The sequence below is a fragment of the Bos javanicus genome, chromosome 8 (assembly GCF_032452875.1).
Source record: "Bos javanicus breed banteng chromosome 8, ARS-OSU_banteng_1.0, whole genome shotgun sequence".
NCBI classification, from domain to species: Eukaryota; Metazoa; Chordata; class Mammalia; order Artiodactyla; family Bovidae; genus Bos; species Bos javanicus.
The window spans coordinates 99,985,056-99,997,189 of record NC_083875.1 but is presented as its reverse complement, the minus strand read 5'-3'; the positions used below and the strand labels follow the sequence as shown (position 1 = coordinate 99,997,189).

The 12,134-nt window shown below is 47.1% G+C and overlaps 1 protein-coding gene across 7 annotated transcripts in view; it reads right to left on the bottom strand.

Moving 5' to 3' along the window:
* The window catches only part of PALM2AKAP2 (PALM2 and AKAP2 fusion), a 511,493-nt gene that overhangs the window by 365,976 nt on the left and 133,383 nt on the right, over positions 1-12,134 (bottom strand). For 2 of the 7 annotated variants that reach the window (XM_061426449.1, XM_061426452.1), the window contains exons 1-2: positions 10,380-10,405; positions 9,658-9,703 (exon numbers count right to left, since the gene is read on the bottom strand). In XM_061426449.1, coding sequence (XP_061282433.1) covers positions 9,658-9,703; positions 10,380-10,390 — 57 coding nt within the window. In that variant the 5' untranslated portion in view covers positions 10,391-10,405. Of the gene's footprint in view, positions 1-9,657; positions 9,983-10,379; positions 10,406-12,134 lie in introns of those variants that run through there. The other 5 variants (XM_061426455.1, XM_061426454.1, XM_061426451.1 and 2 more) reach the window with 4 other exon arrangements.

Below are 12,134 nucleotides of genomic sequence, written 5' to 3'. Positions count from 1 at the left end.
AGCTGACAAGTCAAATCCCTTATCGGGAAACTAAGATCCCATGTGCTACACAGAGTGGCCAAAAAAAAAGGTAAAATAATATATCACTAACAATAAAGATGATCCTCAACCATACTGTTTTTGCATGTGTTTAAAAAAAAAAGATGAACTAGGAGCCCAGAGGGGAGCCGCTGAATTGACCCCTTGCCTCTTGGCCAAAAGGTACCTCTCCCAGATCTGGCTTCTCTCTCCATCACATAAGGACATACACGTATCATAGGTCCCAAGCCTGAAGCCCCATGTGATATTTACTGGTCTCAAAAATTGTTGGCATCATTGCTCAAACTCAGAGAATGAGGATCCCCTAGCTACCACCAAGGGGTTAAGTTTTCAAGCCTATGTTTTTCTGTTAAGAATAACATTTTTTATAACCCTCAAAGTTTTAAGTTTCAGCCCTGACTTTAAAAATAAAGTGAATCCTCTGATGACTGGTTATAATTTAGAAGAAAGGGGGAAAAATCCCACCCACCTAGAATAGTAAGTAAATCGGTATCATGCAGTGAAAAACTAAGGGCAGGTTTCACAAATGCCTTGAAGACATCTTGCTAGTGCACAGACTGTCAAGAGCCTGGAAGCCCGCAGGGTAATGAAATAGGCTGCCAGAGGGGAAACGAAGAGCTGGAAGATGTGTTTTGAGGTCTGGCTCATAGCCTTTGCTAGGGCTTTTATCTTGGGAGCGCATGTGGCTTTTCTTCCCCCCTCCCATTTTATGCAAGGGAAAGGGACCAGGTTCCCTATTTCCTTCTTCTAGCTAAGCTCAGAGGATGCTACAGAGACATGGACACTAGAGTCAAAGACCGGCCCCAAAGTATTTTTAATATACGTTCAAGCATTATGTAAATAGATTAAAGGCTTGTCTCTGTCCGTCTCTCTGTGTATTTAATAATCTCCTTTTGTGGATTCTAATTCAACATGAGACTAATGGAAAAGACTGCCATACCCATTAACCAAGGACATATGCAGCTCCAACATGCACCCCCACCCCCACAAACCTCTGCTTCTGCCGGCATTTCCTGCCAGAAATAGGTCTCAGCTGTGCGGTATTCGCCCAAACCCACAGCGCTCGTGTGCAAACTTTCCTCTACAAAGCTCCTTATGCTGGGCGGCCATCACCCAGCAGCCCGTCCGTGTTCTCTTAGGTCTCTCTCATTCTGCTACGTGTGGCCTCTGTCCTTTGTGTTTTAAGACAAATTAAGAGCCTGGGTGAGGCTGAAACCATCTGAATAAGAAGCACTGGTTCGCACAATGGATGCTACAATTAGGATGAGGGAAGATTGGAGGACATCTTGGCGAGAATAAACTCCTCTTTGACACGGCAATGACAAGCCCGGCTTGTGCACACAGAGTGACTTAGGAGAATCACTAACCATCATTTAGTAAGTGAACCTCAGTTGCCCTGGCCTCCTATTAGAGTTGCCCACGTGAGAAGCAGCTGCATTGAGAATCAGGCCTGCAGGCTGGAGAGGCTGCTACAAGACTTGACTGCTGATCTGCTCTGGGACTTCTCCATCTAGAGCATCATACACATTTCATGTGGGCTTCCCAGGCGGTTCAGTGGTAAAGAACCCTCCTGCCAATGCAGAAGACGCCAGAGACACAAGTTTGATCCCTGGGTTGGGAAGATTCCCAGAATAGGAAATGGCAACCTGCTCCAATATTCTTGCTGGGAAATCCCATGGGCAGAGGAGCCTGGAGGACTATACTTCTTGGGGTTGTAAAGAGTTAGATGTGACTGAAGCAACTTAGCACGCATGCATGCACGCAAATAGATTAAAACAAGTACCCAAGACAAACAAAATCTCCTCTTGAGCAGCCAATTGATGTAAGAGGGACACGACTACATCACTTTCAAACTGAGCTAGGTTTGTTATCATTGTTTAGTCACTAAGTCACGCCCAACTCTCTTGTGACCCCATGGGCTATAGCCCACTTGAATTTGGTCTCTTATTCCGTCTCATCTCTTTAAGATATCCATACTTCACAAACTCCTGGGCATGTCGCAGTGGGTGTGTGATACTTATGAAGACCCAGGCCATCATCTCCCTTGGCCTTCTATCACTTCACCAGCGGTACTCAACGTGTGTTCCTTAGAACAGCAGCTGCAGCTAGGAACAGCAAACCCTGGGAACTTGTTAGCAATGCAAATTCCCAGGCCCTACCCCAGATCTACTGAATCAAACTCTCTAGGAGGAGGACCCAGCAATCTGTGTTTCTAAGGAGCCCTCCAGGTGATCCTAATGCACTGCAGTTTGAGAATCACGGTTCTGTACCACTGCTATGGTACAGTCTATGTCCATAGCAAAAGTCTATGTCCAGTAGCAGCCGCTGCTATTATTAGAAGTCCTGAGCCCAGCTGAGTCACCCTACATTGTCTGTAATTCAAGGCTGATATATTAAAATCGTCTCAAACACCTGGTAACATGTGACGGCTCAAATTTGCCTACCCTTTTTTTTTTTTTTAATTTTTTATGTGGACCATGTTCTAAGTCTTTATCCAGTTTGTTAAAACACTGCTTCTGTTTTTTATGTTTTGGTTTTTCTGTCATGAGGCATATGGAATCTGAGCTCCCTGACCAGAGATCAAACCCGCACCCCCTGCATTGGAAGGCAAGGGCTTAACCACTAAATGGTCTATCTTGTTAAAGATGCTCCTATGATAGTGGAGTTTCCCACATCAAGATGCTGTATTTTAAGCTTTTCTGTCAATTTTGAGAAAGCCATCATCTACCTAGACATGAATTTTGAGTTATAATAATGTCAGTGGTTAAAAGGAGCTAATATCAACATATAGCAAATATGCACTTTTCCCAATGATCCAAACATTTGGACACCAAACTCACAAAGCCCTGCTGAAAATGCACCCTGCTTCTGTAACATTATGAGAGATCTAAGGGGGACTGGTAGTACTACTTCATAGCATCCTTATGAAACCCAAATAAGCCCATGCATAAAGAAATCACAGTGTAAAGTTCAAAGCTCTACTTATATCTGGAGGTCACAAAAGGTCAACCCGTGGACCAAAAGAAATTTCGTTTCATCCACAAACTTTTAAAAACTTTTTAAGCCAGTTGATTTTGAAATGGGAGTTCTCACATTTTAAAAAGGAAGATTTCTGTCTCTTGAGAATCAGTGGATGTGACAACATAGGACCCACGTTCACATCTAGTATAAATGAACTGTGCCTTCACTGAGAAGAGGTATCTTCCCTTCAGGTCCTTACAGTTTCCCATTCAATCTGTGTCACTCATTTATGTTACATGCTGGCTCCCAGGTCCTTCTGGGCTTGCAAATCCTGTTCACTGTAAACAATCCTTTTCATTGTTATTATTAGTATCCTCCTGCACTGCAAAGGTGTCACTATATTCATGAAATTCAGTGTGGCAATTCACCAGTTGAGGTGAAAAGAATTCATTTTTCACCCTTTGCATCCATTTTCTCCTTAAAAATTGTGCGTTATGATTTGTTGATTCACTGACTATAAAAAGAAAACTTTTGTTGAGTGATTTCTGTAAGCTTGCACTGGGTATTTCCCATGAAACCTGTCAAATAACCTTCAAAACAATTCCAGGAGACTAGTACTATCATTATCCCCACCTTATAGATGAGGAAACTGGGGAAGACCAAGGTCACACAGATACTAACAGAAAGGCTGCCGGGATATGAGCCAAGGCTTTCGGAGGCCAGAATCCATGCTTGTTACTTGCCAGAGTGCAAGGCACTGACAGCCTTGGGGACCACTGTGTCTGTGCATCAATGCAATTTGTTCTCTCAGTCAATATCTCAACACGAGGACCAACTCTTACTGCCAAGGAAGTTGATCCACATCCTCAAGGGGGATCAGTGATGAAATTCGGGTAGTTCAAAGGATCAACAGTGGCGGTCCCCAGTGCACTGGAAAACCCCAGAGAAATGGAGAAGGGCTATTACTGAGCCCTGGATTCCTTCTAAATACTGGCAAATCATAACCCACAAGCCCCCCTGCTTGGCTTTTTAAATGATGACCAGTCTATTTCACAGGGCACTTGCCAGAGCAACTGCTCTTTGTCCCAAGAGGCTAAAGCCTGAAATACTCAGAGGTACAAATAACTGGTCAGAGAGGTGTATGACCCTTGGGCATATTTGTGTAAGGCCTGCCTTGGCACTCTCAGACCTGGCAACGACCCTGAATGTGCCCCAAGTGGCATCTATCCACTGGGCGGTCCTGCAGAGTCATCTGGGTCAAGCCCTTCCTCAGCACCACTGTCCTGGGCAAACCATTTTTTAAACTTCAGCTTGAACTTTTAGAAGCAGGGTACCATTTACGTGGAAGAAGATGAACAAATGTATGGCTGGCATCTTCAGTTCTCCCATCCTCTTACCAGCTGCCTGCCAATGCAGAGGTTCATAGGGGACATGTACAGGGATGGTCTCCCCAAGAACCACAGTTTGTGTTACTATAAGTCTTGGATTTGAGTCTATAGAACCTCTGAGGGATCCCTGACCTGGGAAGCTAGGCTGGACTGGATCCCACGCAAACGGCAGCCAGGATTTCTGCCCAAGCCAAGTAGGCCAACCCAAGTGGCCTGGATCAGAGCAGGCTGACTGGTTTCCTGAGCCTTTGGTCCACATTCCAACTCTGATACTCAAGGTCTTCCTGCTCAGAGGCAAGAACAACACTGAGAGATGAAGCCAAGGAAATGCCTTGTCTCTTTGCAAGTACAGGGCAGAGCCAGCCTAAGCCACCCACCTACATCCAGGCCTTCTCAGGACAGAAAATGGGAGCAGGTGGAGACCACAGGCCACTAACTGCAACCCCTGGGGGAGAGTTTTAAGGGGGAGAGGGGCCCAAAGTGAAATCCCCAAAGGGCAGATTCCACAGAGGCACATCCAGGCACACACCCCAAAGCTAACCCCCTCTCCTCTGCCCCCCGCCCCCAGTTAAAGGATCCTAGAGGCAGCTCTCACCCATAGCAGAGCACCCCATGCCCAAAGCTAGACATGCCACCAATACTAGGAATCAGGAGTCAGGAGAGAGATACAACCCTTCTACTTCTCACTGTGTGAGCCCAGACCTCTGCATGCTACTGCTACTGCTGCTAAGTCACTTCAGTCGTGTCCGACACTGTGCAACCCCATAGATGGCAGCCCACCAGGCTCCCCCATCCCTGGGATTCACCAGGCAAGAACACTGGAGTGGGTTGCCATTTCCTTCTCCAATGCATGAAAGTGAAAAGTGAAAGTGAAGCCGCTCAGTTGTGTCTGACTCTTCGTGACCCCATGGACTGCAGCCTACCAGGCTCCTCCATCCATGGGATTTTCCAGGCAAGAGTACTGGAGTGGGGTGCCATCGCCTTCTTCGGACACCTCTGCATACTCTATTGTAAAGTGCAGACAATGAGTCCTGCCTAGCACAGATCAGAATTAAGGTAATACATGCAGGTTTTTGTAAATTGTAAAGTGCTACACAAATGCCAAAGATCGTTTTTATTATTCCAGAGTTCGAGTTCTTAATAAGCAACCAAATACCCTAAAAAGCCAGCGTAGGTTGGATTGGCATCTTGTGAGTGTGCCAAGTTGCTTCAGTCGTGTCTGACTCTTTGTGACCCTATGGACTGTAAGCTCGCCACGTTCCTCTGTCCATGAGAGTCTCCAGGCAAGGATACTGGAGTGGGTTACCATGCCTTCCTCCAGGGAATCTTCCCGAACCAAGGACTGAACCTGAGTCTCTTACGTCTCCTGCATTGGCAGGTGGGTTCTTGATCACTAGCGCCACCTCAGCACATATGGCCTGAGAACCTCTCTGAGGGCTTTTACTCAAGACAATCTCTGAAACATTCAGTTATCTTCACCTGAGCGCAAGGAAGACCCTCTTTTTGTGACGTGCAGACATAACAACATCCTCCCCCAAAACTGGTTTGCACTGAGACGCCATGGCTTCTTCCCCGAGGGAACGCGTTACTCACTTGGTTAGAGCTTCCATCGGGTATTTCCATGCACTGGAAGACTCTCAAAAGGATGTGGCCTCCTGGTTTGTCTCAGCCTTTCCCGATGCTACTGAATCAGTCTTCTCCCTCATCCGCTCGCACAGGGGCTGCCAGAACCACCCACACAGCGAGCTCATGGGCGGAGCTCAAGATGCTGCTACCGTCTTGAGGGGTGCATTTCTGGGCAGTGGTCAATAAACAGGCTCCAGGGCCCTGCAATTTGGGTTCTGATCTGTGTTGGCTTTGACATTCTCTGTGTTGGGCTCTTTAAAACATGGATAATCTAGACGTTCCTCCCCCATTAGCTCATCAGGATTAAATGACATCATCTGTGTTAAAAATGCACTTGAGTCTTATCACTGAGTTGGTGCCTTTGGCTACTGACTTAACTTCACGTGGTTGGCTTTCCCTTTCTTCTACTACCTGTTCCAAATAAATGATAAACTAACAACAAACAAGTAAATACATTCCTTCTGCTCATGGGGAAGTATGTGTGTTATTTTATATTTTATTATACCAAATCTCCACGACCCGCTCAAATCTCTCTCTGGGGAAGTGTTCTACAGCTCCTTGGTTTACCTGCTCCACCTGTGTGCTTATTTGCATAAGTACTCCTTCCACTGGCTAGAAATTGTTTATGTTAAACCATTAACTTGAGGTTAAGAAAAGAAGCATGACACACAGGGCCTTGCTGAATAGAAGGTGGTCAAGAAATGGCAATTGTATTATTATTCCCTGGAATAACCACTCACATTCATCCTGCCTCAGAAGTATTTTGCTTTCTCCTAAAATTCCAGCTTTGGGAACATTCCTACTGATGGAATGAGAGCCTGGGAGTAGAGACACTTGTCAACATTTGCTCCGCTTTTGGCAGGAAATAGGATGAGATTCATCTTTTCTCATTGATTTGTCTCTGGACTCAACTGGAAGATTCAATTAAAGCACTCATAGTTTCTGAGTATTTTATTCCCTGGAGGTGGCAGGGGGAAATCCCACCAATGATCACGTGACATAGGTCACAGGACATCGGTCCTTTTCAGAACTTAAGTGTGCAAAGGGCAAAGTCTTCCCTCTGATGACTGAAACTTAGGGACACTGACTTTTTGGCATTGTCACTTTCTTCCAAGAGACGACACTTTGTAAATACCTGCTGGATGGCTGAATACTCCAGTCATATCTCTGCACCTGGGTCTGAGGAGCTGATGGAATTGATGCTGGGCCGAGCCCTGGCCTTCAATTGAGTAAAGGAGAGGACACAGAAGGTCGTTCAAGCTCTTTATGTTTCAGAGATGTTTCCTCTTGTCCTCACAAGGACAAGGCAGCAGGTAGACAGGAATGGGCGGCTCTGGCTGAAGATCATCAGCTGGCCCCTGCATGCCAGGCCCTTCACCTGCACCATATCTAAACCTTACAGCCAGCCCCTAGAGCAGAACTCATGAGCCCTCTTTACAGATGAAGGGACCAGGGTGTAGACTGAAGAGTATTCAAGAACCTACAGATGAGAATCTCCTCTTGGAGAGGCGCCCAAGTTGGTGAAGAGATAGAGTCATTGCTCTTCCTCCTTCACATCTCCAGAGAGACTTCAGGAGGACTAGGCTCTGGGAGCAGGCTCATGAGCTCCTGAGGGCCCCCTGAGAACCCTAGGAAGGTGGCAGACAGACTCAGGGTTTGCAAATTTTGGAGAGTATGCATTAGGTCAAAGCAGGACACAGAACAGCTGACATGGTCACAAGCGCCTCCACCCCCCCCTCAATTCCCTCTCTCTCTCACACATACACAGAGTTAATTTGCTGTTAGAAAATCTGCACTAAGATATGTTCGTTGGGGCAGAATCATTCATGAGAATCATTTAGTTTCCCAAGTACAGGACAAACTCAATTCCACAACTGCACGGGCGTAAGAATCCCAGAAGCCTGGCTAGACCCTTCTCAAAAATCCATTTAGCCTCTGCTGGGAATGACCCAGCCTCACGTGGCAAAGGGTGGCCCAAGTGTAAGCTGCTACTGGCTCCCTGTTCGGAAAGCGAGCTCTTTCATGAGGCCCAGCTGTTCCTCAGGCATCCAGACAAGCTGGTCATGCAAAGGCAGAAAATGTGACAACTGTTGGAAACCTTCAGCGGCCACTGATGGGAGCAATGGAATGCTCTCTGGAGCAGCCACTACATGGACAGTTAAAGCAGCCTATTATTCAGTTTATATAAAACATCCACCAGCTACATGGCACCAAGAACTGAATATCTCCATTCTTACCCAGTTCATGACATACTGGCCACACTGCCTGGCCACAAACTCTAGAAAACAAACAACTTCACTAACCATCAAAATACACACACTCAGAGGGAAAGGGAAAAAAAGGTGGGGCAGGAGGGGGGAAAGCCTTTCTGAGTTCTGAACACCAAGTTCAAAGATTGCCCAACAGACAAAAAAAGCTATAGCATTCAACAATGCCAACAAACGTCTTTCTCGCTTCAGCTGTGAAGTCTCCAAGACATTTAAGATTTGAAGACTTTGATAAAGAGGGTCTCAGAGCCACAGAGACCACATCAAATGCTTCTTCAAAAAGAAAAAGAAGAGCCTGTGTGCATTTCCCAGTGAAGAATCCGTCCAAAGGATTTTGAAAACATTTTAATATACTTTGCTTCCAAAACATTACACGCTGTTTCTCCAACAAATTCATATGTGTTTCCAGGGAACTCCTGGACAAAAAAAAAATTTACTTAGGTAGAAGAATGTCTGGAGATTCTTTTATGCCAATATGTTAAAGGAGCTTCTCTTTTAATTGCTATTATTTCATAGAGCAGCAGTAATCATTCCTTCATCTGCAAAAGAAATACATAATCCAGCTGCGGTGGCCCTAGTAAAAATACCACATCTGTGGATCATTGGCAACACTGGGGCAGGACCACTCAAATTTAGGCAGCCTTGGAGAGCTCTCCTTTATACTCAAGATGCACATCGGGTACACTTTTCTGAGAGTGCACTTAAACTTTGCCCAAGCTGGTTGTTCCTTTGTATGCTGAAAATAGGTTGAGGAACCACAGATGAGAAGGAGGCTCTCTTGGAATATTATTCCCAGGACCCAGTTGTTCCAAGAAGTCCCCAGACCTTCCTCTCACCCAAGGTGGTGGCTTTGTGCCAGTGCCCTTGTCAATTTCAAACAGAACAGGGAAAATGAATACTCTCGGTTTCAGGGAGGAGGTTCTACCGCGTGGCTGGCAGCGGAGTGGACTGCTGGTTTTTCACTTAGCAGACCAACAGCTTCCGCAGAGAGCGTGGAAGTCACAGTTTTTGGTGACCACTCCCGCCTTCTCCAGCATCTGAAGTCAGAATATTAGTGAGCACTGGGTGGTAATATTCTAGGAATTGTCCCCCCTCCCGCCCCATGCTTCTCTTTCGTCTTTCCCCAAAGCCCAATAGCAAGCATCTAATTTCTAAGCCAGTCTTCCACATTCAAATCCCCAGCCCAAAGCGCGCCCTGGGGCTTTCCATCTACAGACTATAAAATAAAACGCAGCGTAGCTGAGCCTTGACAGACTTTTATCCCCAAAACACATGTCCTGTGGCTACTGTGCTGGAATGTCGACGGCCCCGCCGTACTCGGGGTCCTTTCCCATCCCAGACAATAGAGCAAGAAAATAAAATGCAAGTGGACTTACTGCTATGGCTTGCAGCCTTTCCTTGTGCAATTCCGCCTCTGCCATCCTGGAGAAGGGCACACAGCGAGGGAAAGAAGAGAGAAAAACAAAACACACGCTGTAGTCACCCGAGGAAATTGATGGGCACCCCGGGGGGGAGCTTTGCTAGAACCCCACGGAAAGCCTACGGGCGGCCGGGGATCTGCTCCGGGGGTGGCGGGCAGAGCTGTGCGCGCGGCTGGCTCGCCCGGCTCAGCGTCTGGCCCCCGCCCGGCCCGCCGCCTGGCTGCGCCCCAGCGCTGCCGCTCCCTGCATCTCCCGGCCGCCGGCCGCGCCAGTCGGGGACGTGGGCCGCGGGCAGCCGCCGGGAGGGCGCGCTCGCCCCGCGCTCGTTCTCCGCCCTGACGTCTCCGCGCCTCGCTCCGCCCCTGGGGTGTGGGGGACCCGCGGCCACGGCCCCCGGGCGGCTCTAGGCGGGCGGGAGCCACCCGGGCTGAAGCCGCAGGGAGTGGGGGCTCCCCCAGGAGCGGCCAGGCACCGCGCGTGCGGGTGGGCACCCGGGGCGCACGGGAACCGCTAGGACGCTGGGTTGGTGCGCCCAGGTGGACACGTGCTCACTGGGGACCTGCAGACCTCAGCCCAAGGGCCTCAGGTAGAAAGCCCGGCCCCAGCACGTCCTGCCTTCTGGCTCGTGCCAAAAGCCTGAACTCGACATGGGGACATTTCGCACTGGGAAGGGCTACCTTGCCCACATGCCTCAGATGGCAGGATCCTCGGCGGTCAAGTTGGCCAAGGACAGCGTACAGCTGAACATAGGCCATCCCTCTGTGGGGTCAAATGTGGGTTAGAAAGACAACCACGAGTTTGTAGGTGCAGATTTTGTAGTTATAGGTGCTTCTTTGGCCAGGTTTGACCACTTAATAGCTGTAAAGCCTTGGGCAAGTCATTTAACCACTCTGAACCTCAGTTTCCTCATCTGAAAAGGGAAGTGCTGAATGAGATAAAGTATATAAAGGTCCTTTGTAAAGGGCAATCTGTTCTTAACATTATCCTGCAATGTTCTGGGCTGAAACACTGAGAATTGTTACTTATATACTCAGTCTCTTAAAGGAAAAGTAGGATCTGGTCATTAAAATATTTTACCTCTTCTTTACTAAAATGGGAGACCTGGGTTCGACCCCTGGATTAGGAAGATCCCCTGGAGAAGGGAATGGCTACCCACTCCAGTATTCTGGCCTGGAGAATTCCATGGACAGTATAGTCCACCGGGTCCCAAAGAGTCGGACATAGCTGAGCAACTTTCATTTTCAGTTTACTAAAACAGGAGACAGTACTAAAGTGCATCCTTTATGCCACGCCCTGGGCTGGATATAAGAGATGGAGAAGATCCAGTCTAAAAGGAAATAAAAGGCAAAAACAAACAAAATACCTCCTACCATCCAGGAGGAGGCTGCTAGAATTTCCAACATTCATAAGCAAACTTTCCTTCATAAAATGAAATAAACATAAGGAGGTAGGGTGGGGGAGAAACCAATGTGACCTATTCAAGTGCTTGATCTGATAAATGTAAGACTTAAGGCATTTTTAAAGGTATGCACATCAAATTTCTTTAAATTACCTCTTTCCTGGGAAAATTCTTACAGTTTCTACTAAATCACCTTTTCAACGTTCAGGGAGGTTTCACCTGTCACTTGAAGAGCAATTACTACTCTTCCCAAAGACTGAAGCAGTTTAACTGATTGATTGTTTTCCCTTTCTTTTTATAACAGGCATCGGTGGAGCTGTTTGGGTCATAAATCCAAGCCAACACCAGATTTGACATCCCTCTCCAGTATATCCAGAACTTCTTTCTGGCTAAGACCCATCACTTTCTTCAAACGCTGCATTTTCTCTTTACATCCAGCGCCATCTCCAGAGGACAAGTCTTTTGAGGGTGTTTGCTCACAGATAAACAAAGCTGTCAGTACTTCAGCAGAGTGACAGTGTACCCAGCTAGAGCAGAGAATAACAAGATGAGCAAAGTGAGACCAGAGAGGTTGAAGGACTCAGTCAAAGTCACAGAGCTGGGATTTCAGCTCAGCTCAGACCTCCAGAGCCCACATTCATAACCACCAGGCACCAGGCTCAGCCAGTCATATGAAGAGGAGGCAAGCCTCAGTGGTGAATAAGTGGTCGTTTCCCCTCCAGTGATACAGATATTAAAAAGGAATTAGAAGAACACAATGACGTGAATGGACCTAATGTCACTGAACCATACTCTTAAATGATCAGTTTTATGTTACGTATATTTTACTATGATAAATTTTTAAAAGGCATGATGGAAGGTGAGATGCCAAGCCCCCAAAGGGCTTAGACACCTTTGGGAAGTGACCAGTTTGAAAGCTTTGCATCTCAAGATAGAAGAATCAGGGAACATGCATCTGGCTGTCATCTACATTGCAGTTCTAGCTCAAGAAATGTGAATGGCCAGAGTGAGAAAACAGAACAAACAACAAGAA